The sequence below is a fragment of the Colletotrichum navitas genome, assembly GCF_030913465.1.
Source record: "Colletotrichum navitas strain CBS 125086 chromosome Unknown LY79scaffold_67, whole genome shotgun sequence".
Taxonomy (NCBI): domain Eukaryota; kingdom Fungi; phylum Ascomycota; class Sordariomycetes; order Glomerellales; family Glomerellaceae; genus Colletotrichum; species Colletotrichum navitas.
In genome coordinates this window covers 192,716-220,425 of record NW_026850613.1, presented here as the reverse complement: position 1 = coordinate 220,425, position 27,710 = coordinate 192,716, and the positions used below count along the sequence as shown (strand labels likewise).

The window sequence follows — 27,710 nt, the reverse complement described above, 5'->3', positions numbered from 1 at the left end:
GCGAAGCTTGATCGAAGTCCTGAGTTTCCAGCAATTCGAAACAGGGCAGTAAACGGAACGGGACACAAAACAGCAGAGTCGGTGTATACTACATACACCACACACTGCATTACATGGACATTGGCTGGTCCATGAGGCTTTTCATCACGCCCCCTCATATCCCGAAAATGGATCGATGGCGGGCATGGAGTTGGACTCGGCAGGTCAGCGAGGCGGCGGCCAGGATCTAAACAAACCAAAGCAAACCCCGGCCTTCCATTTACTGCAGTCACCGGGAGAAGATTCTGCACCAAGGGGGGCTAAGTAATAAAGACTAAACCCCGCGACGGGGGTTGCATGAAAATGGCGGGCCAGGCCACGCAGAAGTAGCGGTCTTTTTACTCGATTATTACTCGATCGAAACTCCTAGGTGAAGCTTACTACGTAGACGACGCCTCTTGCTGCGCCAACATCAGCGGAGCCAGACCGAAATAAGCCGATGGACACACGCATCTGGGATACCCTACACTACTCTGTGCTGTCTGTTCCGGCAACGGCCGGTGAAGGCCACGACTCTCTCCCAGTCACTGACACGTGCCTTTTCCTTTTTCCCTCCTTCGCCCTCGGATGACTAACATCTTCCCGATCGGCCACATCCGACGATTCGCTGGCCAATCAGCATCGTCTGATAACGACCTGGAGCACCTTCAGGGTCCGTCCACGGTCTCCCGGGCCGCCCTCGGTCTCGATAGGCTGAAAGGGAGGATCCCCCGTCGGAGGAGAATGTTCGATAACGCACCCCACACAACACCAGCAACCAGTAAGTAGTGTAATAGCCGGGAGTATGCAGCTCGGACTGACTGATTGACTGGTGGGCAAGTGGGTTGAGTGAGTTGGGCGATAGTCACTGACCAGTCGATGAGCGATGGGGATGAAGCAAGACTTAGCGGCGTAGACGCAGAGGGTCTCGGCTGGCTGATTCCTTGTGCCCCCCCCCTTTGTCTTGTCAGGCTGGTCCTGAACCCGTCACTTTGTTCTTTGTCCTGTCAGATATGCGCATTGTTTATCTTATCGGGGGCCTGGAAGGTCTGCAAATGGAAGCTCAGAAGCATGCGCGGAAGGGAATGCCTGCTGGGTCAAGGGCCCGACTCAACTGTCCAGCTGCGTCCGTCTGAACTTGTGGATCGAGCCACGGGAGACTTTCTTGTCGAGTGCGATCCGGACGGCGGCCCTGCTCTTCCTTCTTGCTCTTCTTCCCTTCTTCTCCCTTCGCCGTCCTGTCTGCTCTCTAGCCAAGAGTCTCCGTAGCCTCCAAGAAGTTCCTCTGCCTTTTGCTCACAGTCGCCGCGTTGCAATACCCAAGCCCACTTGCCTCACCATCTGGGCTCGCTTGCATCTCATTATCTCAAACCCCGTCACCCATCCCTTATCTACCTCACCACCCCTCCACGCCACTACGATCAAGATAAGCCTCCCCCTTCCCCAGTAGAAGCAACAAGCTCTCAAAGAACGTGCTCCGCGGGGAAAGCTATTCAGAATCTGCCGCCTTTTCCTTATCGGACCTCTCCAAGCTCCAAAACGAGCTTATCGTGAACCCTCCCAGCAGTTCTCTTCTCCATCATGGCCGCCACCCAAGACACCACGACTCCTCTCGTTGTCCTCGTCTCGACGCGAGCAGTCCTCACCATTGCCGAAGACGAGCTGGTTCTCACCCCTGCCACGATAACGATATCCCCCGCCACCGGCAAGATCGTTAGCGTCACCCCCGCCGTCCTCCCCAAGACGTCCTTCCCTGCCTCGGCCGTCTACATTGACTATGGCGCAAAGCTCCTGCTGCCCGGCCTAGTCGACGCCCACGTCCACCTCAACGAGCCCGGGCGCACGGAATGGGAAGGCTTCTGGACCGGAACGCGGGCCGCTGCCTCTGGCGGCGTCACGACCGTCGTCGACATGCCACTCAACGCCATCCCGCCCACCACGACGGTGGCCGGCTTCAAGGAGAAGCTCGCGGCGAGCCAGGGTCAGTGCTGGGTCGACGTTGGTTTCTACGGCGGAGTGATCCCCGGAAACGCCGATGACTTGTTGCCTCTCGTCGAGGCCGGCGTGCGAGGCTTCAAGGGCTTCCTCATCGAGTCGGGTGTAAGCCGCAAGCACACATCCAACAAGCCTCCTGCCGAGGAAATGTTCCATCTGTTTTGCTGACAGCCCATCTCAACAGGTTGACGAATTCCCCGCCGTCTCCTCGCCAGACGTGGCCCTGGCCATGAAGAAGCTCAACGGCACGCCCACGACGCTCATGTTTCACGCCGAGATGCTTCCCCCCATCGCCGACTCGGTAGGCGACGCCGTCCAACAGTCCGAGCCCCCCCTCGCCCCCACCGGCGAGCTCAACTCCTACCAGACCTTCCTCGAGTCCCGTCCTCCGGCCTTCGAGACCTACGCCGTCGAGGAGATCCTCTCGCTCGCGCACCTCGCGCCGGACCTCCACCTGCACATCGTCCACCTGTCGGCGACGCAGGCCATCCCCATCCTCAAGGAGGCCCGGAAGAAGGGCATCAACATCACCGCCGAGACGTGCTTCCACTACCTGGGCTTCGCCTCCGAGGACATCGTCGACGGGGACACCCGCCACAAGTGCTGCCCGCCCATCCGCGAGCGCTCCAACCGCGACGGCCTGTGGGAGGAGCTCGTGGCCGAGGACTCGTGCATCAAGACCGTCGTCTCGGACCACTCCCCCTGCACGCCGCAGCTCAAGCTCCTGCCGAGCCACCTCGAGCCCGCGCCCCCGGCCGACGCCGACGCGCCCAACATGCACCACTCGGACTCTGGCGTCGACGTGACCATCCCCGGCGAGACCGTCGACAAGATGATTGCCGAGAAGACGCTCGAGGACGCGGCGCTGGCCGTCGCCGACGCCAGCTCGCGGGGCGACTTCTTCGCCGCCTGGGGCGGCATCTCCTCCGTCGGGCTGGGCCTGCCGATCGTCTACACGGCGGCGAGGGCGCGCGTCGCCGCCGCACGGGGCGACGAGGCCGCGGCGCCGTCCATCGTCGACATTGTGCGGCTGTGCAGCCAGGCGACGGCGAAGCAGGTCGGCCTGGCGCACCGCAAGGGCGCGCTGAGGGCCGGCATGGACGCCGACGTCTGCGTCTTCGACGACGCCGACGCGTGGACGCTGCGCTCCGGCGACATGCGGTGGAAGAACCGGGTCTCGCCGTGGGAGGGGCACGAGTTCGCGGGCCGCGTGAGGGAGACGTGGGTCCGCGGCCGCAAGGTGTTCGAGTACGGCGGCGCGAACGGCGGCTTCGTCTGCGAGGGGCCGATCGGCGAGGCCATTACCGAGAAGCGCGTTGCTTAACGAGGGGAGCAGCATTGGCCAAGGAGGGTAGGAGGAGGGGGGGGGGGGGGAGCAGACGGCGACAGGGTTTGGAGCATCTGTTTTCTTGTAGGCGATGCCTTGGGAGGCAGGCGTCGTGAATATGGCGAAGGGCGTTCTGGGTAGACCGCATGAATGATATCAATGAAGATTCAACGACACGGCTTGGCACGGGCATCTTGTTCCTAAACGCGCGGCGCCTGGTGACCTGGGAGTCCCAAATGCATCGACGAGGTGCCTGGGGTGCGGCGAGGCACAGAGGAGGCGGGCTGTCGCCAGCAGTCGTCGCAAGCTCAAGGGGTTGAAACGAAAACTCTGTAGCATCGAGGCGGTTGAAGGCGGTTCCGGGGTCTGCTGCACGTCAACGGCCTCTGGGATACTGAGATGCATCCGACTACCAGTGCGCCTCGACCAGGGCTACTTTTGTGCCAGGACAGTCGAGATCCCGTATGGATCCGGTCGATGGAAGATCATCGGATCTGGGAGGAGACTCCAAGTCGGCATTTTCTGTGAAGATGGAGCTCGACTCGCTGTGATTCTCGAAGACGACTGCGAAAGTAGTGGTAACGGATGAGGTGAATGTGTTTTTCTCAGATGTCTCGGGCGGGTGAGGGGAAGATTCAATCGTCATCTCACGTGGAATTGTGGACTGTATTTGATTGGGGTGACTATCAACGGGGGAGGGGGAGGCCACCATTGACAACCTGACTTTTGACGTAAACGGTTGATAATCTCGGGTGTGGTGAATTTAAGTTGAGATAAGTTTTGTTCGACTTGACAACCTCGATCTATTGTGGCTGCCCATGGAGTCGAGATTGCTTCTCTTCGTGAGCTGCTCCAGGCATACGCAATCGCCTCGCGGTCCAAAATGTATGGTCGCTAGAAACAAAAACTATTCCGAGTATGACCACGCGGCTGAGTATACAAATTCTCCAAATTGTTGGGGGGTAAACATAGGCCTATCGAGTTTAGCATTTGGTTCTAGAACATATCGCAGTGGTACTATGTTGCAGAACCTCTAACACGACCGCAGGCGAGTTCCTTTGCACCTGGTTCACGATTCACCTGCCACCATCTTCCCCACGAGATACTGTCCATCTCAGGTGGTTCGCTTTGGAGTACTTGCCAGCAGACACGGGACTCTCTAAGGAATCCGTAAGTCAAGACAGACTTCTCCATGGCTCATCCTGGACGACCTGATTGCATTTAGGTTCGGGAACGAACTGATATTTGGCTGTCCATAATCGTTCTTGATTGATTGTGACTTCGCGCAGGACAGCTCAGTGGGACGACTACGAACAATATCCACATACAACCGCATGCTGGCAGTGATATACTGCAAAAGATGTATTGCGGGGAGAGAATGGGACGGAATGGATCGACGATTGCTGTTCTGGAGATTTTCGAATCTCGGTGGCGGCCTAATTGGATTCTTGAATACGCGGGCTTACTCGGCCTATCCTGAATCGAATCCTAAAAGGGAGAATAATAGCTTGTATTAATATTGTTCTGGGCAGAATTCGGTACTTAAGCTTAAACGTCGAGAGTTTAGTAAACACGGAAAGTATATGGGGTGGATCCGTCTCCGGTGATCAGTTAACCCTCGCTCGTCGTTGAAGAGAATGCTCGTGACTTGGATGGCCATGCTCATGGTCGGTGAAGAAGGCTAATGAGCAAATACCACACCCCCTGATCTCTGGAAAGTGACTAAAGAGGCGAACCCCAGTCCTGGTGGAGGACATGAAGTCTAAGCTTTGCTTTTAAGAACAGCGAGGTATAAGCTCCGCCCGTTATGCAGGGAGCAACCTGCATTGTTGCATCAGACATCAAAAGATGCGTCTGCACAGCGACAGCTACCATGGATGGCATCGCGACCATATGAGAGCACACCAGACAAAGATCTTTCTGCCACAATTTCACGGAGGTGGCATCCGTAAGCTACAAGAGTACCGTATCACATACATGCTCCCCGCCATCTATGAGGCATCAACTTTAAGTTCTCCACAACCAAGGTTGTATGCGTTCTCCCCAAAGTAGCATCAGCCCTTCGCTTAACTCGCCGTGTTCCTGACCTTCACATGCTCGCTTCTCACTCTCTTCAACTCAATAGAGCAGAGTCAGGCTTGACAAAGTCCAACGCAGCAGTTGCAACGTCCCCAAGCTCTGGCTCACGGGTCCCCCCCCCCCCTTATCAGGATCACGACAATTGGCGACCCCGGACGATTACCGACTCGGCTCGGTTAGAGAATGACTAACCTACCGGGAGTTCCGGCCAAGGGAGGGATCGCTTCCCGCGCTCACTCGCTCGTATTGTTCGGTTAGCAGCCTCGCCTATAGAGTTTGGCTCGCTTGGGGAAACAGTAGGGAGCCCTGGCGGCAGCGGGGCCGCGTTCCATACCGTACATGTTTACTTGTTTGTACCCGGACACACCTTTCGTACCTCCACCTCCAGTCAGTTTGTCCCGGCATTACTACGGTTACCATTTAGTTTAAATAGATCGACGCTCAACTCTCTACCTTGCCAGTCTGCCTCTAGTGTAAGCGAGCTGCCGGAAGCGAGGACAGCCGATAGGGGACCCCTGACCCATCGGGTAACGGTCGACCAATACCGGCCAGGTTCCGACAGACAGACAGACAGACAGACAGCCATCCCTCCCCCCCCCAAACATCCCCATCCACCCTCCAGGATAAATATGATATGATAAATATGATATGACGGTAGCTTTCGAGTTCATCCCGCCCACGGTCCCAACAGGACAGACAATCCGAGGCGAGGCGCTAGGCTACCGCAAGCGGCCATCCTCCATCCATCCTACCGGTACACTACATCAGGTTCCCCCCTCCCTCCATCCATCGGACCAAACCGCTTTCTTATTGGCCTGGTCGGTGTGGCGGATGCTCAGCTTGGCTAAGTGGTTCTGGAGCGGAATGTGGCAGAAAGAAGGGGGGGAAAAGGAAAGAAAAGGAGCCTGGAATCTTCATTTGCCAAACTTGTCCATGTCGTTGCATCTCTCCCATCGAGGAACTCGATCCATCTGCATTTCACCATCTCATCCACACGCCTAACCTCATCCGAGCAAGTGAGCGGCGTAAGCAGCTTGGAGGAATTGATAATCCCCCCCGCCAAACTGTCCCATTCACTCCACATGACGCGCTTACACTACTTCCAATCTGATTATATCAGCCACCCCAGATCCTTGCATCATGGAATGCACCTCTTCCGCGTGGTGAAAGAACAAAGAAACAGCCACTGGTCCCCACCATGTGAGCGAGCAATTACTACCATAGAGTCCTACCGTGCCTAGCTTGTTTTAGCCTCCATCGTTTGCCAACCGAACTGGTCAACATCCTTAGCTAAACGATTTCCACGTTCCCGGCCTCTTATTATAGTCTAGATCTTCAGCTAGTAGGGAGGTGCCTCGCACCATAACCGACAAGACAAGGGGGGAGACGTCCGCTTCCACCGCCATCGTCCGTCCTTGTTACAATCTGCACCCCGAGTCTGAGCGGCGGGGGGGGCGACCTGCTTGTGGGCATGCATGTAGAAGAGGATGCGGCAGTGGACGCGCGCCAGCTGCATCTGTGATCCTAGCCTCGCTTCGCTCTGACTGAGCTGATCTGACTGAGCTGACAGGAATCCCAGACGACCAACACATACCACCACACCCTTCGCACTGGAGCGTTCTCGATGCGGGTGGGGGGGCCATGGGGTCCAGGGCCGTGAGCGTTTCCTCGACTGCGTTGCATCTCGGTTGCTACCCGTGTGTTTGATTTCCACCATGGCGGGCATCGTCGCTTGCAACATAATACTCGAGCCCTTTCTTTTTCCCCCTTCTTTCTTCACTCTCTAGGTGTCGTTCCAACCGTAGTAAGGAGCGCCGCATGCATGCCCGCGAGTTGACCATATCGTCTCATCTCTGCTACATGATCGTCTTGGTGTACTGTCTCGGTTTCCCTCGCCGTCTATCTGACGCTGCCGCATCTTTCTTCACGTCCTTCTCGCCAGGACGGACAGGCGACGAGCGTCGCACACACATCGCGATTCCCGTGTCAACGGCACGTACTATACCCATATGATCGCCCGCCGTCTCAACGCCTCTCCCGCAACACACAACTGCAAGATCTGCCCCGATTCGTGTTACCCGATCCCCGCCAACAGAGGCTATTTGTTTCTTCCCTCCTCGGGCCTCTTCGGTCTCTGATAAGATCGCACATCCTTGTCGCGTACGACACATAGTGTCTTGTCCAAGAGGCTGCGAATACCCACCGCTCGACAAAACTATCTCCGCAAGCCCTCACTAGGTGGCTATCATCTATCCTTTGTTAGCCAAGCCTTCCCCATCGATTAGCATGCAAGCTTTGCAGCCATAAAACAGAGGTAGAGAGTCCAGCACGTCGGTCAACGCATATGCCCGTCATGTCTCAACCAGGCGACGACAATGCCGACCTCGGCTCGTCCAAGAGCACGCCTCAACAGCAATCACAACCGCAACCGCAACCGCAACCGCCCGCCGATGACCAATCCACCGTCACCGACGTGGACAAAATCGAGGGCGCCAGCTCTGTCGAAACGGCAATGGACCCGGCAGCGCCGAACGAACCAGCCGATCCGAGTCGCTTCTCGCTTTCCAGCGCCGGTCACATCTCGCTCGACGACGTCGAGGCCGTTGATGTCCAGATCCGCGGCTTGGCCGTCACCGTTGACACCTCGCCGTCATGGTTCGACCCTGCAACCTACCCAGACCTGGCACGGGCAAGGTTCAACCCTAGACCGAGCTCCAAAACTCTGTTGCACCATGTCAACGCTTCCCTGCACCCCGGGACCCTGACGGCCATCATCGGCGGCAGCGGGTCCGGAAAGACGACGCTGCTGAATATCGTGTCGGAACGCATGGTAAGCGCACGCCTGGCCCAGGGCGGCTCCATCACCTTCAACGGCGAAGAGGGGATTCACAGCGCTCGGCACGCCTATGTCATGCAACAAGACGTCCTCCTCCCCACCCTGACGGTGCGGGAGACGCTGCGATATTCCGCCGACCTGCGACTGCCGCCACCCACGACGGCCGAGGAGCGGATGCGTATCGTGGAGGAGGTCATCCTCGAACTGGGACTCAAGGAATGCGCCGATACAAGGATAGGAAACAGCCAGCACAGGGGGTGCTCCGGAGGCGAGAAGAGGAGGGTCAGCATCGGCGTCCAGATGCTGGCGAACCCCTCGGTCCTTTTCCTCGACGAACCGACCACCGGCCTGGACGCAACGAGCGCGTTCCAGCTCGTGCGCACGCTGAAGAGGTTGGCGACCAAGGGCAGGACCATCATCACGACCATCCACCAGCCGCGGTCCGAGATTTGGGATCTGTTCGACAACCTCATCATCCTGACCAAGGGAAGCCCCGTATACTCGGGCCCCGCCGGCGAGTGCCTGCCGTGGTTCGACCATATGGGCTTCAAGCTGCCGCCCTTTGTCAACCCGGCCGAGTTCCTCATCGACATCGCTGCCATAGACAACCGCACGCCCGAGCTCGAGGCCGAGACAACGGCGCGGGTCGACCGGCTCAAAAACGCGTGGGTCAGCGAGAGCGAGAAGAGGTTCGAGCCTTCGGAGAAGGCCGTCCAGGCCGCGGGACGACGGCCGGGCTCCAGGTCTCGGACCAACAAGCACGCCACGTATGGGCGGCAAATCAAAGTCTTGACCCACAGAACGTTCAAGGTCACGTATCGCGATCCGATGGGCATGCTGGCGTCCATCTTGGAAGCGGTCCTCATGGCTGCCGTCACCGGATATATCTTCTTTGACCTGCCTAGGGATCTCTCCGGCATCCGCTCTCGCGAGGGCGCCGTCTACACCGCCACGGGTCTCCAGGGATACCTCATGCTCATGTTCGAGGTCTACCGGCTCACCGTCGACATACCGACGTTCGACCGGGAACACAGCGAGTCTAGCGTCGACGCAGTGCCGTTCCTTGTCTCCCGCCGGCTGGCCCGCCTCTTGACCGAAGACCTGCCCGTCCCCTTCCTGTTCTCCGTCATATACTATTTTCTGTGTGGCTTCGAACCAGACGCCGGCCGGTTCTTCGTCTTCTTCGTCATCACCCTGCTCACTCACTACATCGCCGTCACATGCGCCATCACCTGCGTGGCCGCGTCGAGGAATTTCCCGGGCGCCAGTCTGATTGCGAACATGGTCTTCACCCTGCAGAGCATGGCCTGCGGCATGTTCATCCAAGCCAACTCGATCCCCGTCTACGTGCGCTGGCTCAAGTGGATCACGTATTCGGTGAGTTTCTGCTGCTGCAATTACCCCTGACTCCCGTCCTCCTCACCTTCTGACATTGCGCAGTTTTACTCGTTTGGTGCCTATTGCGGTAATGAGTTTGAAGGGAGCTTCTACGACTGCCCGGCCGAAGGCGGCATCTCGAACCCGGAATGCGTACAGTACACCGGCCGTTTCATCATGGACTCCCTCGGCTTCCCGAGCAACTGGGTCTGGAGGCCCATCGTCGTCATGGTAGCCTTTATCGTGTTCTTCTGCGTCTTGTCGGCCGTCGGACTCCAGTACATCCGGCAGGAAATGACGATCGCGCGCGCGAGGAACTCGGACACCGATCTGTCGGCCGGGAAGGAGAAGATGACGGCGCGGTCCATCTCCGAGGTCCGTACCATCAACGTGGGGCTGGACGGCTTTGCGCTGGCCCTGGACAAGAGGGCGCCTTCGGGGAAGAAGCTACCAACAAAGACGATCCTCAACCCCATCGACGCCACTTTCCATGCTGGCAAGCTGAACATCATCATGGGGCCTTCCGGCAGCGGCAAGACGTCCCTTCTGAACGCTATGGCTCTGCGGCTTCATAACAGCATCAGCACGCGCTATCTCCCTTCTGGGAGCCTTACGTTCAACGGTGCCTTGCCGTCCAACTCGGTCGTCCGCTCGGTGTGCTCGTACGTCTGCCAAGACGACGAAGCGCTTCTGCCGTCCCTGACGGTGCGTGAGACACTCCTGTTCTCTGCCGGACTGCGGCTTCCGTCGCATATGGGCAAGGAGGAGAAGGCTCGACGAGCAGAGGAGGTGCTGCTCAAGATGGGACTCAAGGACTGCGCGGACAACCTGGTCGGGAACGAGCTCGTCAAGGGCATCTCGGGGGGCGAGAAGCGACGAGTCACAATTGCCGTGCAGCTCCTCAGCGACCCCCGTGTGCTGCTCCTCGACGAGCCGACCAGTGGCCTGGACGCGTTCACGGCGAACTCCATCATGGAGGTGCTGCAGGGCCTCGCCAACGAGGGACGCACCCTCATCCTCACGATCCACCAGGCCCGCTCCGACCTGTTCGGCCATTTTGGCAACGTCCTGCTCCTCGCACGCGGCGGCTCCCCCGCGTACGCCGGCCCCTCCAAGGACATGCTGGCCTACTTTCTGCGCCAGGGGTTCGAATGCCCCACGCACAGCAACCCGGCCGACTTTGCGCTCGACCTCATCACGATCGACCTGCAGCACGAGGCGAGGGAGGCCGAGAGCCGCGAAAAGGTCAGGAAGCTGGTGGAGGCGTGGCGGAGAGAAGCCGAGGCGGCGCCGGGAGAAAAGACGGACGAGAAGACGGGCCGGCTGTCCGGCATCAACGAGGAAGACGGAACAGTCCAAAAACAGGCCGAGCCCACGGAGCAAGCCCAAGATGCGATTACGAGGGCTTCCGGCTCGGCTGACCGCGCCGTCGTCCGAGGGCCGCGCGGGTCCTTCGCCAAGACGAGCCTCGCGACGCCGGCCGAGCTGGGTGCCCTCGTCCGCAAGCGGGCGTCCTTCATGACGGCGTTCCCGCTCCTCCTCCACCGCGGGCTCATCAACTTCCGGCGGCAGCCGCCGCTGCTCCTCGCGCGCGTCATGCAGGTGGCCGGGCTCGGCATCGTCCTCGCGCTCTTCTTCTCGCCGCTCAAGAACGACTACTACTCGGTGCAGAACCGCATGGGGTTCGTGCAGGAGGTCGGGGCGTTCTACTTCGTGGGCATGCTGCAGAACGTGGCCGTGTACCCGGCGGAGCGCGACGTCTTCTACCGCGAGGACGACGACGGCGTGTACAGCGTCGAGGCCTTCCTGGCGGCGTACTCGCTGCTGGAGCTGCCGTTCGAGATCATCAGCTGCCTCATCTTCGGAGTGCTGGCGGACCTGGCGGTGGGGTTCCCGCGGACGGTCACCATGTACTTTGTCTGCGTCTTCTCGTGCTTCGGCATCGTGTCGTGCGGCGAGTCGGTGGGCATCATGTTCAACACGCTCTTCGGCCACACGGGCTTCGCCGTCAACATCACATCGGTCGTCATGTCGATAGCCAACACGATGGCGGGCATCCTGTCCATCGACATGCCCAAGGTATTCGACATCTTCAACTACCTGTCGCCGATCCGATACGCGACGCGGGCGCTGGCGCCCTACAGTCTAGAGTCAGTGACATTCACGTGCACTGATGGGCAGAGGCTGCCGGATGGGCGGTGCCCCGTCGAGACGGGCGAAGACGTGCTGAACCTGTACAAGCTTAACGTGAACCCCAAAGTCAACATTGCGGCGCTGGCCGGATGCGTCATCGTCTACCGGCTCGTCGCGTGGGCGCTGTTGCGAAGTGTGCGGACGCGTTTGGACGGGTCGAAGAAGAGAGGTTAGAGCTGGCTGTGTGGTCTTTTTTTTTGGGGGGGGGGGGGGGGGGGGTTGGGTTCAAATCATGGCATTGGCATTTGCATATCCGGCGTTCACAGCAGGCGGGCTCATATTGTCTTGTATACCTCCATTGTGTCTGTTATTATTTAATTCAATTAATTCAGCGTTGTTTGTCAAACTTTGATACGAAGCTCTCTTGGTTCTTCCTCAACCTGTCCCTTCATTCTTGTTCCCATCTCCCCGAGCTCCATGTTAGTGGTGGAAACGACCAATGGAAGCTATCCTGCAATCAGTCAAAAAGCCGAGCAAAAGCTCCTCCCCCTCTCCATCCAGCTTCATCGATAGCCGAGGAAGAGCGTTGAGGAATATGATCCCGGTCGATATGACATGAAACCCAGGGAGCCCGCTGGGTGATGATGCAAATGCCGCGGCGCCGATAAGCTAAGGTCCGATTCGGAAGCTATGCAACGTTTACAGTGGAGTTTCGCTGAGCGATAGCGGCGCCAGCTGGGAGAGCTGCGAGATGATACGCACGCTAGTCGATCACTCGCTCACTCACTCACTCACTCACTCACTCACTCACTCACGCTCACACTCAGAGACGCAACTCACTCACCCCATTTGTCATACATATACCATGGCTGAAACCTCGTCTTATCTTCCACTTCGCCGCTTCGTCCTCCGTCTTCCATCCTCTTTCTTCTCACTTCCCCTTCTCTCCAGTCTCATTCCACAACATCCGTTGCCCTCGATTGAGACAATCCCTACCACACGTTGCTTGTTATTGGCACACCATGTCCGAGAAACTCCCCCTCGCCCACCCGGCGCCGGAGTACGCTCCCCCTGCCCCGCGCCGCGCACGCCGGACCGCGTGGTGGTCGCTTCTCCCCGCCGCCCTCGTTTTGGCATACCTCCACGCGCCGTCCTCCTTCGGCCTCGGTCACAGTCACCACCGTCACGGCTCTTCGCCCGGCGCCGCGGCTGCGGGATGTGTCCAGGTCAATCCCCTCTTCCCGACCCAAAACTCGACCGGCCTCTCGAAGCTGGACTCGTACCTTGACAGCCCCAAGTTCCGTAACGAGACCGTCGCCCGCCTCGCCGGCGCCGTCCAGATCCCCACCGAGTCTTTTGACAACTACGGCCCCGTGGGCGTCGACGACCGCTGGCATAAGCTATTTGCCTTCGCCGACTACCTCAAAAAGACCTTCCCCAAGGTCCACGCCGCCCTCGCGCTCGAGCGTGTCAACACCCACGGGCTCCTCTACACCTGGCAGGGTTCAGACGCCGCCCTGAAGCCTACCGTGCTCATGGCTCACCAGGACACCGTCCCCGTCGCGCCCACGACCATCGACAGCTGGACACACCCGCCGTTCAGCGGCGCCTACGACGGCACCTACGTCTGGGGCCGCGGCGCCATGGACTGCAAGAACTCCCTCATCGGCATCCTCGAGTCCGTCGAGCTGCTCCTCGACGCCGGCTTCGCCCCCAAGCGCACCCTCGTGCTGTCCTTTGGTTTCGATGAGGAGGTCTCGGGTGAGCGTGGCGCCGGCCACCTCGCCTCCTTCCTGGTGGACCGCTACGGCAAGGACGGTGCCGCTGTCATCGTCGACGAGGGCGCCGGCTTTGACAGCCAGTGGGGCAAGGACTTCGCCGTCCCCGGCACGGCTGAGAAGGGCTACATCGACGTCGAGATCATCGTCCGCACCCCTGGTGGCCACAGCTCCATCCCGCCCGCGCACACGGGCATCGGCATCCTGTCGGAGATCATCACCCACATCGAGGCGAACCCCTACGAGCCCGAGCTGATCCCTGGAAACCCGTACCTCGAGAAGCTGCAGTGTGGCGCCGCCTACGCGCCAGAGTTCCCCGACAACCTGCGCAACCTGCTCCCCGCCGCCAACGACAAGCAGGTGTGCAAGAAGAAGACGGACCGTCTGGCGAGGGAGGCCGCCAAGGCCGGGCCCCAGATCAAGTACCTCTTCACGACCTCGCTGGCGACCGACATCATCGAGGGCGGCGTCAAGATCAACGCGCTGCCCGAGCGGGTCCGTGCCGTGGTGAACCACCGCGTCAACGTCGGCGACAAGACGGCCAGCGTCAAGGAGAGGCTCGCCGCGATCGTGCGCCCCATCGCGGACAAGTACAACCTCACCCTGCACGCCTTCGAGGAGGACGGCAAGGCCGAGACGCCGTCCAGCATCACTCTCAGCGGCAACGACAAGCTATTGGAGCCCGCGCCCATCACGCCAACCGAGGTCGACGGCGTCACCCCGTACGGCATTCTCGCCGGCACCACGCGCGCGCTGTACGGAGAGGACCTCGTCGTCTCACCGGGCCTGATGACGGGCAACACCGACACGCGGTACTACTGGGACCTGACCAAGCACATCTTCCGCTTCGCGCCCGGCTACGACGCGGAGAGCGACGAGTGGTCGGGCATCCACACGGTCGACGAGAGGACGAGCGTCAAGGGGCACATCAACCTCGTCAAGTGGTACACCATCTTCGTAAGAAACGTTGACGAGGCAGAGTTCTCTTGAAAGAGCTTTGCCGATGTGATCTGGGCCCTGTTTCACCTTTCTCATGCATGTGCGTGCTCCATTGCGCTTGTGGCCACCTCAGCTTCCTCGACATCGTTCCTGGCGAAAGGCGAGTTTCTGTTGGTATCTGTATAGAAGAATCCAGGTACGGGTAGATATAAACGCACAGTCAGCCGAGGAACGGAGAGAAACAAGGATACCAGCGGGTTGCCGAAACACGCAAAACCGCTCAAATCACGAGGATCCGATGTGATTCTGATAAGATTTTTGTCATCAAAAAAGCGGCCGTAATAATAGTCTTCTCTAAACACTCTTCCGGGCACACTATCCTCTGGCCACTTTCAATTGTTTGGTATCCATCTACCATTCCTGGTCAGCCCAATCAAGTGCTTTGCCCCCATTATCCCCAAATAAGCGCGGTTAAACAAACAAACAAGCTCGTCTTTGCTCCCATCTAGCACTTCCTGCAGTTTCCGGTCGCAATGTCACAGCAATCGCAGGCGGAGCCATCCTGAGTTACATGTTAGAACCTATCGTATTGCTAACTGCGCATGACCTTGGAGACTGGAAACTCACCGTGGCGTTGGTGCACGGAATAGGGCAAATCGATACTGCGCAGTACGATGCGGTCAAGGTGACCTTCCAGAGTTGCGGCTGTTGTTCGTTCATGTTAGCATACCGATGGCTCCCAATTCCAACTGAATTGGACAAGACGTACCGGGCAAGATCCAGGGCCATTGTGGTTGGTGTAGCAGCAGGAGTCCCAGTGGCACTGTTCGGTTTCATGATGGTTAGCGATGTTTTTTCGGGTGTACTTAGGCACTAGCCAGATACCAAGTCGGTGTCTGAATCATCTCGTGACACTTGTATACCCCGCGTTTCTTCTATCCTAGGTCTTACAATGGCAGCCGCCTGGTCGAACGCCGCAAAGGCGAGGACGGTGGCGAAAAGTGAAGTAGAAAGATGCATGGCGAGCTTCTTCAAGAGGGTTTGCGTTAATGGAAAGGAGTGAAATTTGGGTTGAGACCGTCAAGTGAGTGACTGGGTGATTATTCAGATGGATGGTAAACGAGAGTGATGGGCCAATGTCAGTGTGCTGCAGACAGCGGCATCAGGGCTTTCATCACGGCGAAGATGCACCATGACTTATATATCGAACCTGTGCCTCCTTTGTTTGGCTATTCCTTGGGGCATAGCCGTTTCCGGGGTTGGGCAAGGGGCCCCAGATACAAGAGTCATGTCATTATACGGGCGTGCCGGGGCAACCTCGCTTCCGATATATGTTACGGAGTACGGATATATGCATTCAGGACCAACACTTATTGCCCACTTACACACGGGGCACATCTTGTTGAACTGCTAATTCTCGTCTGGTTTATCTTAGATCAGACGCAAAACCGACACCCTAATGCCCCGGGAAAACACTTCACTAGGTACTTAACTCTCATCTAACACCTATGCCCTTTCAATGAAGCAGTCTTGTCGAACTTTTTCTTCTCTTTCTCTTTTTTGAGCTGTTGATAGGTTTGGACAGCTCTTGGCCATCAAAGGCAGTGAAATCAACGCTGGGACCGCTTCCTGGCATCCGAGAGAGTCGGGACGAACACACGCCGAGCACTGCTGGCTGGTGTGGTGAACAAGCAGGGTAGCCCCAGGGTGCTTAATGCCCTGCTTACGTACAGGTAGTATATATAATGCACTCACAACCATGGATCCCGGCGGGGCTGCGCGGGCTGATCACGGAAACGGCTCTGTTTGGGTAATTAGCCGCCCGATATATCGACCGCAGCAAAGCCCTCCCGGCGACTCATGCACGGCGGCTGGCCGAGGCAACGAATATGCGGATCTGAGCTTCGCCATGTGTCGGACATCTGCCAATCTTCCATCCCCCGCCTTCGGCCACCCCAATCGGTAATATAGCCGGGGATTTTCTGAAAACAGTGCATGCGTAACCATCATGTCGGCACTTTCCCGCAGCATGTCATGTCATGAACCATCTCCTTTATCCTGGGGGATCTCTAGAACACATGATCCGTGGGCCCGCATTGCTACTAGAATCTGAGTGCCAGGGTCCATGTCTTTGCCTTAAGCTCAATAGCCGGGACACGTGCGGTTGCATAGCATCGTTTAAAAGAACGGTCGCCGTCCACATCATCTGGTACATCCTCTTTTGAGATCACCTCAGTCTTCATCGCCTCCCACAATCGTTTCGGCCCTTGTTTTCTCTTGCCCGACCGCATTCCAGTGCGCGTCACATTCTTTAATTCCAAGACACTTGTCCATAATCTCTCGATCGTAAGGACAACACGTCGCGATGAAGACTTCCGCCGTCCTCTCCTCTCTGCTTTTCCTGGCTTCCGGCGTCTCTGCTGATGGTCGTTACTGCTCTTGGCCTCTTAAGCGTGTGATCACAAGCGTTAGACCCATCTGGACTGACCCGCAACTCGTCGCCGGCGTTTTTGTTGGCCCTTCCGCAACCACTGGCACCATCGCAGCCGGTTACAGCTACACCGAGTCGTGGAGTATCACTGGCAGTATCACTGGTTCCAGTGGCTTGTAAGTCCCCTGTTGATTCCTTGTTACATGATATCTAGAACCAAAAGCGCGACTCCAAGCGGTCGAGGACTTCCAGACTCCCATTCCGTACAAACAGTCCTTTTTTTTTCCTTTTCCGTTTCTTTTCAGATCTAACTCGAAGCAATAGGACTGGTATTGTAACCCTCGGTGTCTCGACTTCCTACGGACAAACAACTGCCAGGGGTAGCTCCTTGACCGTCGGCATCGCGTGCCCGGCCAACGTCCGTTGCGGTATCACGGCCTCTTCCTACGTTCTCGAGGTCAACGGCACCGAGACCCTCTACCGTTGCGGCAGCAAGAACAAGTACGACACGCAGTACCCTTGCCAAAAATCGGCCCCGGACCACTGCCCTACGACATTCTGGAACACTACCGACGGTGTCACGAAGCCCTTTACTGCCGTAAGCTCGCACACGAAACCCCCAGAGGCAATGAGATTATGATGCTGACAGTTGTGTTACCAGTACATTCCACTGGCCAAGGGCCCATCGAATGTCAACGAGCTGCTCGCTGTCAACTACAACGCTTGCACGGCGGGGACGCCTTACAAGGGTATCGAGCCCTGCCCCGGATTCTAGGCGGTGATACGTAAATGTGGACTCCTGTCACCATCAAAGTGGACGACGCGGGTCTGTGGTTGAGGTGGCCGAGTCAACCCCCTGAGAACGAGGAAAGGGGGAAAGCCTGTGCTGAGGCTGAGGCTGAGGCTGAGGCTTACATACTGTGCAAAGTTATCACGAAGACGACCAGAGCTTAGTTGCTCTGCACAAGGTGGTTTTTGCAATTGAGAGGTACGGCGTCGGTGATTGTAGGGCATGAAGATCTCGAGGCAGACTCGAGCCCGCTGACAGTAGTTAGGCTCTTGAGATGGGCGCGAGACCAACCTACCGCAGTCCGTCTTCTCCAATCTATTACTAATGTACCAGTTTACTATCCTTGAAGCCTACGTGTTAGTCCCATGTCCCATGTTCTTAAAATACTGCTTGATGTCATTGGTCGAACCGACTAACACCCCATGCCCTAGCAGCGAGCGGTGCTCGGCCAGAGCCGAAAATAGCGGGGCGCCTGACCGTGGTTGACTCGTAGCTGTACATCTACAAATCAGGCCTATGTGTGCGTCGAGGTTGAGGGATCTGATCTATGATTGCTGCAATAGAGATCACATACCGAGAAATGGCCGGGTAATTACTCTGGCTTCTGTCGTTATACCTATCGCTACCCTCTTGAAGGCGAAGTCACTTGATGAAGTCGATACCCCTTTTGCAGCTATATGTTTATATAGCTTACACAAACCCTGTCAATAGATTGTAACGTAATCCATGATGAGACTGTGTAAAAACCTCCGATTTCGCCGTCTAATGTATGGCTAACCATGCAAGGTCGATGAGGAAGGACAGTACTTCGTAGGCCGTTTCGCAAAGTGAATGTGTTGATCAAGATCCGCACGACACTGGGTCGTATAGGTAGAACAACGTACCAGCCTTGATAAATCAGGATCTCGCCGGCAATTCATGAGCATTCGTGTAACGACATCTGATCCCACGCCATGCACCGTTATCTCTTACAACTGCGTTGACGGATCACAACCATCAGTCTTCATAGTACGAACGGGCGACGGCAGACCATCGGAGCAAGCAGCCCTGCTACCGATGTCGTAATGAACCAATTTCTCTAAGGCTGCACACATGTCGACTCAAATTAATCCAACGTCTCCTCGTCGCCAAGTACAAGGAGTTCCTGGCGAGAAATAAGCGAATGGTCGTGCCTATAGTGGGGCCATTTAAGCTGCCACTGCAAGTCGTTATCTCGGATATGTATTGTGTTTAGTGTAAAGCATGGTACTTTTACTGTTGTGTTATTGCGGCCATTAACCGCCTTGTATTTATACCTCAGTCATTCAGAGGACCGGTGGTAGCGTCGGAGCGGGTTTACCTCGGGCCAAAAGGCACACAAAGTTGTATCCATCGAAAGGGCTCTATGGAAAAGGAAGAAGGCATCCTAGAATGACAGTCACCATTGACATCAACCCTAATTTCTCCTAATACGTTAACTCTCTACTGTGTACGATTGCACCCTCTGACAACGGTGATCAGACTGTCTCGCGTTATGATTCACTCCAATGTCACGTAACTAGTGCAGATGTTTGTGACCCCGGCGTCAACAACTATCGCTCCATCAGTTTCATTCATGTCGCTAGACGGCGTTCAGTGGCCCACTACGAGCATACGAGAGGTTGCTGTGTTGCCTCGACTTGTTGGCGCCAGAATCTTGTTTAATCGATTTCTAGACCGGTTTTAGGAGACAAAAGTCGTCTTCCAGTACAGTCTGCAAAAACCAAAAAAGAAAGGAACAAAGAAAGAGACGTTGTTGTTGAAATCGCAGAAAAATGTTACGTTATGACGATGTTATTATGATCATGGTGAGAGACTATCTTCCCTTATATTTCCGCAAGGGCGTGAGCAGAAGACGCTCATCTAATGCTGGAACAGACACTCCAAGGAAGCCAGCGGGTTCAAGTCCTGATCACCCCGCCTCGCTCCAATGGCATGGAAATTGGGGCCGGAACAGGCTCTTGGGATGGGTCAGCAACGAGCAAGGACCTTTCGTGATGGACCCAAGGTCTTCTGTGGAAATAATCACACCGTGTTGCTCGTGACTCCTTGATTGGCTACTGCGGAGAATATATTATGGTGTACGCGGGGAAAAAGAAAGTGACGTACGCAGCAATTACCTAGGTAGGGAGGTGGGTGTGTAGACGAGAGGACTAATGCTTAGCTAATGCGAGGCAGTCACAGTTTTGCAGCAGTATGTTTCAGCTGCCTACCGGTAACGTGTCCAAACGCGACGCGCTGTAGGTAGGTAGATATCTACCTAGTGACGCGACTTGGGGTCCCTGTAGACTTTCCTCGCTTACCTAAGATACCTAAAGTAGGTGCTTACCTAGTCAGAAGGGCAGGTAGGTACCGGCAGAGGCCCAAGCTTCTTGGCTCCCCCATAGTTGCTAAACTCAAAATGCGGTAGTGGCAGTCAGGAACACTGTGGCCCCCCCCGCCTGCCGAAGCAATTTTACACCCGCGATTTTTCAACGGCCCGCACTTTCGACGCTCGCTTCTTCCAAGGGGAGAAAAACGTTTCCCCGACCGCGTCGTGATCGCTTCACCTCCGCCGCCGACCTACCCAACGTACTGTATCTCCCTTCAATTGCGATTGGACGGGCTCATCGGCAGACCAAGCTACCTATCTTACCTAGGTACTACCTCTCTACCTACCTCTGAACGACCTCGCCTCCTCTCCTCACGCCACGACTGTTTCTGCGACGTCGACATCTAGCCGTCGTCAGCCTCCTTCTGCCTCACTCAACCATGTTCAGCTCTATCTCGAGGATATTCACCGGACATACGCCATCCAAGCACTCGTCTCCTGGTCCACAAAGACCAGACGTTGAAGAATCCATCGACAGAACTTTTCCTTCCACCGCGCCTGCCGAGTACCCCGATGGTATCGACGATCGTCAGTTAGCAAGAATGGCGTCGCAAGATTGGGACCGAGATACCGCCTTGAATTTGCCCAACGGCTCCGACAACGACGAAGCTTTCGATGACGAGGTTCCCGATGGCATCACCGACGACTACGTAGACCCCTTCGCCTCCATGCAGCCCTTCTCCACACAGGCAGTGCTTGACGAAGACGTCACTGCGCCCACCTACGCATCGAGTGACGATGCCTCCGTAAAAAAAAAGAAGGCCAAGAAGGGGAAGAAGTCCGACGAGAAAAAGACTCGTACGAAGAAGGGAAAGAGCAAGAGAAAGTCCTCCGACTTGGATCAACCCGGACTGCCCCTCCCAACCCCTATCACAAGCGGCCCCACGAGCCATTCTGCTGCCGAAGAAGCAATGGTGATCGACGGCGAAGCCCACGATGAACAGGATGCCGTGGCCCAACAGCAGAAGAAGCGTAAGCGCAAAGCGCGGAACGAAAATGACTCGAGCGAGGGCCAAGACCCTACTCGCCAAAAGAAGAAAAAGAGACGTGCCGCCCTCGAGGACATCCAAGACGTCGACATGGACTCGCAGCCTGAAGAGAGCGTGCCCGAATCACCCGTTCAGCCCGTCGCAAACGGCATGAAGGTTCAAAGTCCTGCCTACCAACCCGACCCTGCCCCAGACTCGACCTTGAAGTCCGAGCCCCAGCGATCGCAGCTCCTAGGAGTCTCGAGACAGCTATTCAGCAAACCCTCCGGCACACCCGCTCTTGATGCAAGCGACGACGATAACCCCGTCTCCATGTCGTCCCCGAGCGTTGCTGCGCAGAGACGGAGGAGCATGTCACGGGGATCCCAGATTTCTGTCCTGAGGCAAAATCTTGCTCGAGAAGCCGCGTCGCAGTCCGCTCCAAGTTCGCAGGTGGCTGAGTCTTCCGACGAGGCCCCACGTGAACACGGAGAGAGTGCGTTAGAATCCGACGCTGGATCCCTTGCCGATAATCTCCCGCCATCTTCTCAGCCACCCAGAGAGGACACGCCAAGCTCGGACGAAGAGCCTCAGTTGCCCATCAGGACCTTCCGTGATACTTGGAACGATCTCAACGGCAAGAATGCCGGTAACCAGAAAGTCAGCGCCACGCCGCAAAAAACTACTCGTCGTCGGGCCGTCGAGGCTGGTGCAGATATCTCTGAAACCGGCAACCTGCTCAGTTCAGCCCAAAAGTCCAGTCGATCTACAGCGTCCAAGCGCCAGCGTTCGAAGCCAGACTTCTTCGAGAACCCGCCCCAGGACAAGGATGCTGGAAAGGACCAAGATGACACAGGCAACCGAGAGACTGTTGACACACGTAATACCGAGAAAAACGTGGCTGCTTTGACTGAGCCCCCATCTACCGAGGTAGCCGAGCCTCCGAAGAAGCAGAAGAAGAAGACGCAAAAGTTGGCGTCGTCTCGCGCATCGACAGCAGCCAACACAGCTACAACGAAGACAAAGGCTAGCAAGAAGGCGGCTTCTCTAGAAGCTGCATCTCGCCAAGCTGCAGGCCAATTTGTTACGGGCCAGTTCTCGATCGACGAGATGCGGACGCTTACGCAGGCCGTCGAGAAATACCGCGACGATCACGGTTTGTCGCAAAAAGAGGTGAACGACCTCATTCAAATGAAGAGCTACAGGAGGGGTCGAGAGCAAAGCCACCAAGGTGTCGAACACGACAACGAGCGGTTTCTGGCCATGTGGGCCGAAATCTGCGCTGCTCTTCCAAACAGGCGCCGTCAGAAGGTCATCGACGTCGCCCGTCAAGAATTCCACAACTTCGCAGCTCGAGGAGGAGGATGGAATGATCAAGAGGATGCTAGGCTGGAGGAGCTTCACACCAAGTACAACGGCTCTTGGGTCAAGATTGCCGGAGAGATGAACCGTCACCCCAACGATGTCCGAGACCGTTATCGAAACTACGTTATTTGCGGCGGTATCGAACGCTGGCAGAAGTGGACCGAGGAAGAGGAGCGGGAGCTGGTCGAGCATGTCGTTACCTCGCTACGACGGATTCAGAGGATCCCCGGCAACCGAGACAAGGAGCCTCTATCGCTGATCAACTGGCAGTCTATCAGCGAACTGATGGGCCACAGGCGCAGTCGTCTTCAGTGTATGAGAAAGTTCAAGAAGCTCAACGTGGAAGTGGGCCCTCGAGATGTTTTGCAGTCTTCACAAGCCGCCTCGAGGGTCACCTGGGCATTGGAGAAGGCTCGCAAGCAGATCCAGGAAATGCCACCCGAGGCCAAGTACGAACTAGTCAGCGCGATTCTAGCTGGAGCGGCCGGCCGCGACAAAGCCATCAGATGGTCGAAGCTTGTCGACGTGTCGTTTCGCCGAAAATGGCCCAGGCCAACGCTCAAGCTGCTGTGGCATCGCCTGAAGCAACAGGTTCCAGGCTACGAGGGGAAGACGGTTAGAGACTGCGCCCGCTGGCTGCTTGAGGATGCCGAGGCCAACAACCCACGAGACGCCCGGTTCCTCGATGGTGGACACGCGGATGGCGATGCGGAGGATGAATCGATGGTTGTTGACCCTCCGAAGAGGACGGTCGGTCGACGAGCCAACAAACCCAAGAACCTCAGCGAGGAGATGGTGGTTGATTCTGACGACTCGGACGACGAGGAGACCCGACTGACGGGCCTCGATTCTCCTTCTGCTCAACAGCAGCCTTCCTCGGCGGCGGCGGCGTCGCAGCGAACTACCCCGTTCGTGGTCTGCTCACCGGAGGGTTCTCCTCGCACATCTCCGTCGTTGCCACCCGCGGCATCCCAAGACAAGTTTAGGCTGGCACCGACCGAGACTGGAGGCGTCAAGCCTAGCCCGGCTAAGAAGCGGATCAGGCTTTCCGGCGGCAAGTCGGCACGGCAGCGTTCCATCGAGGAAGATGGTGGTTCGCCTGAACCCATGGCCTCCCAGTACTCAGCGGCGGAGGATATACCGGACCGTCTCAAGGAGAAGAAGGAATCAGCCAGGCGACGGATCTCTTCGGGCAGCCGACTTCGATCCACGGCATCGCTTCAGCCAGAGTCGGTGCAAAACAGCGATGTGGACGAAGACATGCCACCGATTCACGTGCCGCCCTCGACGCAGGCGGTGACGCGCAAGCGCAACATGTTTAAACTATCTCAGGGGAACTGGGCCAGGAAGACGGGAGCAAGCGTGCTGCCGGGCGAGGCGATTGAGCCAACGGAAAGCACCAACGGACACACTGCTCAGGGGGAGATTGACACGGCGGCGTCTACACCGGCCGCGAAGCCGCGTGAGGCGAAGCGCCGACGCATGAACAGGGAAGTGGCAGAGTCACCAGCTTAGAAGGCTGCCGGGACACTGCGGACCACCAAGCAGCGCGGGCTGAAGTTTTTGAAGATACGCAACAGACGTGAGGGAAAGTGAAGCATCGGTCAGCCGTAGCGGGGGAATGAATGAGGGCACCGAGTGCCGGGCCTCGCATCTTTTGTTGGGATGCTGCTACCTAGGTATTCTTCGGCCGCCCGGCGTTCGGCGGACCGCACGGAGGACGGGATCACCGGATTTTCGGGGCAGGGCGGGCCACGTGGGAACTTGGCATGCCGTCACGGAATATTCGTTCCATGTATCGTATCATAGCGCAGTTTGTACAACAAGTCGTTTGCGACTCCATTGGTAGGCTGTGGCCTATGTTTTCCTTCCCCCCCCCCCCCCTTTTTTTTTTTTCTTGGGCGGCATGAATAATAGCATCGTCACGAAAGAGTTTTCCGCTTGCTAGCTTGGTTCCGCTGTTGCATGCATGCCATCTGTGGTGAATATTGATGAATGTTTACGTCACTGATCATGACTCGTTGGCCGGTGGCCATAATGAAGTTTTTTTTTTTTTTTTTTTTACCCTGAAGGGTGGTGTGTCGTCATAAGCCGCCGAGAACGAATCACGCATCGGTCATTGGAAGAGGGGGGGGATTGGTGGTTTATCTCCGATGGCTGTCGCAAACATGCTCCGTTTTTTTACCGCCGTGGCCGCCGTAGGGCTGTTACATGAAGAGTTCTTGCGCCGTTCCACCGTCACCGTGCCTCCAGTTTATGAGAAAGAGCGAGGAAGCGCATAATTGGGGGGGGGGGGAAGCTCGGAGCTTTTGGCGCGGAAAGAATGGGGGGATGACGGGCTTTTTCTTTTCTTGGGAGGACCCAGAAGAGGATGAGAAACGCGTTGCAAAATGAGGAGGGATAGATAGAGCCTGGGGAATAAATGCGGAAGGGAAGCACGCTAACGACGCTTGTCGGACCCGGTGTCGTGGGAGAGTTGGTCCAGGACCGACGTCATCCGCGGAGGACCGAGAGGACCCCGTCGGTGGGCATAGGCCGGGCCATCCTGGGGAACAGGAGAGGAGCCTCGAGTAGGAGGAAGACGTTAGATCATGGGGATCGCGGAATCTGGTGCGGTGATGGCTTCGTTTTGCCCGTGGGGCAGACGAAGCGACGTCTGTGAGAGCGTGGCGTCACTGGACGGGCGACACGTCGTTGTCGGGGAAGGGGGGGGGGGGTTATATCAGCGGACCCTGGGACACGTGTAGGTAGATGCGCATCAGCGGGCATGCATGGAATGGGGTGTGAGGTTCGGTGGCCGCTGTGCTAGAGGTGAGTTGATCCATTTACATGGACGTGTAGAGTGTGAGAGAGGCATGTCTGATGCGCAAAGCGCGTAGTGGGGGGGGAAGAAACGCGGAACAGAAATTGTCAAGAGAGACTGAGACAAAGAGAGAGAGAGCGAGCGAGAAAGAGCGAAAACTACGGAAAGCACCCGATCAGTCCACCGGGGCACGCACGCGCAAAAGCGGGCCGGAGGGATTTCGGTGGAGCTCCGCTCGTCCGCTCGCGGCGTGGCCGTGGCCGCACTTCGGGCCCTTTGGGATGGGAAATAGGGGACCCGGTCTTTTCAAAAGGGGGGGGGGGGAGGGGGCGTGCAGATATACTCGCAGTGACCATAGCGTGTTCGTATGGTATCCGTACAGGTGAGGCGAACTTGCGGTGCCCGGACCCTCACTCGAGATGCACGGCCGAGAATTTGCGCGATGGGCTCGAGTCCAGGAATCGCATGCTGTCCCCCCCCCCCCTGCGGTTTGTTTGTGCTGCTCTCGTCTTGGTTCCTGATCTGATGCATCATCGGCCGATGGTTAACAGTGGTGGTGAAGACAGGTTTTTTTTTTTTTTTTTTTTTTTTTTTGGCTGAACGGAAGGGGGTATGAGCAAGCCACGGGATAGCAAGCCACGGGATAGCAAGCCACGGGATAGCAAGCCACGGGATAGCCAGCCACACACACACACACACACTCGGGGCTGATGCGAGGCTTGTTTTGGGTCACGGCTCAGAACTGGTTCGAGGTGGGGGTTCTCGATCTCGGCCAAATCCACCGCTAGGGAGATGACTATCGTCACCTTCATCTCGCAGGCCCTCCTTCTCCTCACGCGCACGCTGGAGGGAAGGGAGAGAGAGAGGGTCCTCCAGCGGGCTCCTCCCCATTCCCACTTCTTCTCATTGAGCTCTTTCGTCAAGGTATGGCCTCCCTCGTGTCGGCGAGTTGCTCGTCTTGTCGGCCCTATTCTTCCTCTGCCTCCTCCTCTCCTCCTCTCAGGGGGGAAAGTTGGCGATGGGTCCTGGTGGCCGAGTCTCGGTCTTTTTCTGGACTCGCATGAGGAGGGGAGGGGCCGGCGAGGCAGGCGCGGTCGGTGTCGCGGGTCCGTTGAAGTACTTGTAGGATGGGTGGAGGTCGCAGGTCAATGCAATGGTGTACTATCCGTACATGTAGTAGGTTGTTGGTACGTTGTCACCTTGGCACGAAGCTCGATGCTCGATAACTGCGACGACACAAAAGCTTGAGCCGCAGTCGCGATGTTGTTTCCGTGTTGCTTGGCCAAGTTTTTCAGCCTCTTCCCTTTCCACCCCCCCCCCCCCCCCTCGTCTTTGTCCTGATCCGATGGAGCGAGAAGGGAAAGCGGGAACTAGAAGGGATGTGATATCAAGCCACGCTTGTCTCCGGCTCGCTAGCTGGTTGGGTACGGCATGCGAGTGCCGGGCCGAAAAGGCAGGCAGGGAAGCAAGGGTCTTCTGCAGGGACAGGGGGAGTGAGATAACAAGGGAATGCTACGAATCAGTGTATCCGTACCTATGTACGGAGTGTGCACCACTACTTCAGTCGACGCATGTCGATAGGGCATTCGCAAAGTACTGTACCGTACATTCAAGATGGAAAACAAGACGATGCAGGGTAGACAGGGGACAGGGGCTACTCTATATTCGGACCTTGGCAAGCTGGCCTAGGAATGCAGACGTTGCCATCGCATGCATGCAGGATGAGTCTGACGATCTGATGAACATACATATAAGCAGCGGCATCGCCGTCGTCGTTGCACAATGGGGCGATAGAGAAGCCGGCCCGCACCCGCGAAGCGACGATGAAGCCATCGTGACGAGAAGAGGAACAAGATGGGCAGACGCTAGATACCTAGATAGTGCAGACGGCCGAGGCGCAACGCCAAGCACTAGAACGAACGGGTGATCGGGTGCCATGGCAGATGTGGCATGGCATGCATGACATGGACGGGCAGATGCCGGCCTTGCGGTGGAGATGCGAGGCGGAATCATACCTTGGGGGTCCCTTTATTGAGTTGAATTTTTTCTTCTGCCCTTCCCGCTTTCCAATGCCTTCTCTCGCGTCTCTTAGCGGTGCGCCGCCTCGCGCTTACAGCCGGATTGCCCCCCTCCGTCGGTTAGTTTCCGGACGCGGCTGACTTTCCCATGCTGCACAATCACATCAATCCTGCTTGCCTCTTTTTCCCACCTTGTCATCAATGCGATTTCCATCTCGATATACGACGGCTGCGACGTGTGTATATGTCGTGCGGAACTGGGTGTGGGCGAGCAAATCTTTTCTAGAAGGACACGGATGGTGAACACCCCTAAAGAATGGAAAATGCGTCGAGCCATAGGGGACCTGACTCTCTACCGCAAGTGGTGGCATTCTTGAATTTGCATTTTTGTTATCGAACCTGTATTTTTATAAAAAAAAACAAAAAAAACCACTGCTCTGCTCTTTGCACACCCCCCCAATTGG

The 27,710-nt window shown here is 57.0% G+C and overlaps 8 protein-coding genes across 8 annotated transcripts; 6 read left to right on the top strand and 2 right to left on the bottom strand.

Moving 5' to 3' along the window:
- Nucleotides 1-1,599: 1,599 nt before the first annotated feature.
- LY79DRAFT_522765 (allantoinase) lies at nt 1,600-3,337 on the top strand (the record flags this gene model as incomplete). The annotated part of the gene is made up of 2 exons (XM_060555476.1): nt 1,600-2,118; nt 2,198-3,337. The coding sequence occupies 2 exons, from the start codon at nt 1,600-1,602 to the stop codon at nt 3,335-3,337; spliced, it is 1,659 nt and encodes a 552-aa protein (XP_060410544.1).
- A 711-nt stretch (nt 3,338-4,048) lies between these two features.
- LY79DRAFT_564441 (uncharacterized protein) lies at nt 4,049-4,870 on the bottom strand. Its single transcript, XM_060558656.1, has 3 exons — nt 4,566-4,870; nt 4,389-4,510; nt 4,049-4,225 (listed from the first exon to the last, which is right to left on the bottom strand). The coding sequence occupies exons 1-3, from the start codon at nt 4,674-4,676 to the stop codon at nt 4,144-4,146; spliced, it is 315 nt and encodes a 104-aa protein (XP_060410543.1). The 5' UTR covers nt 4,677-4,870; the 3' UTR covers nt 4,049-4,143.
- Nucleotides 4,871-7,772: 2,902 nt separating this feature from the next.
- On the top strand, nt 7,773-11,999 carry LY79DRAFT_522806 (ABC transporter; the record flags this gene model as incomplete). Its single annotated transcript, XM_060555478.1, has 2 exons — nt 7,773-9,632; nt 9,696-11,999. The coding sequence occupies 2 exons, from the start codon at nt 7,773-7,775 to the stop codon at nt 11,997-11,999; spliced, it is 4,164 nt and encodes a 1,387-aa protein (XP_060410542.1).
- Nucleotides 12,000-12,596: 597 nt separating this feature from the next.
- LY79DRAFT_345390 (peptidase family M20/M25/M40) lies at nt 12,597-14,793 on the top strand. The gene has a single exon (XM_060552603.1). It carries the CDS (start codon nt 12,788-12,790, stop codon nt 14,531-14,533), a length of 1,746 nt encoding a protein of 581 aa, XP_060410541.1. The 5' UTR covers nt 12,597-12,787; the 3' UTR covers nt 14,534-14,793.
- Nucleotides 14,794-14,987: 194 nt separating this feature from the next.
- Nucleotides 14,988-15,502, bottom strand: LY79DRAFT_672551 (uncharacterized protein; the record flags this gene model as incomplete). Its single annotated transcript, XM_060564072.1, has 4 exons — nt 14,988-15,044; nt 15,110-15,187; nt 15,252-15,305; nt 15,434-15,502. The coding sequence occupies 4 exons, from the start codon at nt 15,500-15,502 to the stop codon at nt 14,988-14,990; spliced, it is 258 nt and encodes an 85-aa protein (XP_060410540.1).
- A 950-nt stretch (nt 15,503-16,452) lies between these two features.
- LY79DRAFT_564430 (uncharacterized protein) lies at nt 16,453-17,984 on the top strand. Its single transcript, XM_060558655.1, has 2 exons — nt 16,453-17,089; nt 17,238-17,984. Exons 1-2 carry the CDS (start codon nt 16,848-16,850, stop codon nt 17,551-17,553), a joined length of 558 nt encoding a protein of 185 aa, XP_060410539.1. The 5' UTR covers nt 16,453-16,847; the 3' UTR covers nt 17,554-17,984.
- A 2,488-nt stretch (nt 17,985-20,472) lies between these two features.
- LY79DRAFT_522728 (myb-like DNA-binding domain-containing protein) lies at nt 20,473-23,940 on the top strand (the record flags this gene model as incomplete). The annotated part of the gene is made up of 1 exon (XM_060555472.1): nt 20,473-23,940. One exon carries the CDS (start codon nt 20,473-20,475, stop codon nt 23,938-23,940), a length of 3,468 nt encoding a protein of 1,155 aa, XP_060410538.1.
- A 1,903-nt stretch (nt 23,941-25,843) lies between these two features.
- On the top strand, nt 25,844-26,554 carry LY79DRAFT_564418 (uncharacterized protein). The gene has a single exon (XM_060558654.1). The coding sequence runs from the start codon at nt 26,021-26,023 to the stop codon at nt 26,474-26,476; it is 456 nt and encodes a 151-aa protein (XP_060410537.1). The 5' UTR covers nt 25,844-26,020; the 3' UTR covers nt 26,477-26,554.
- Nucleotides 26,555-27,710: the final 1,156 nt, after the last annotated feature.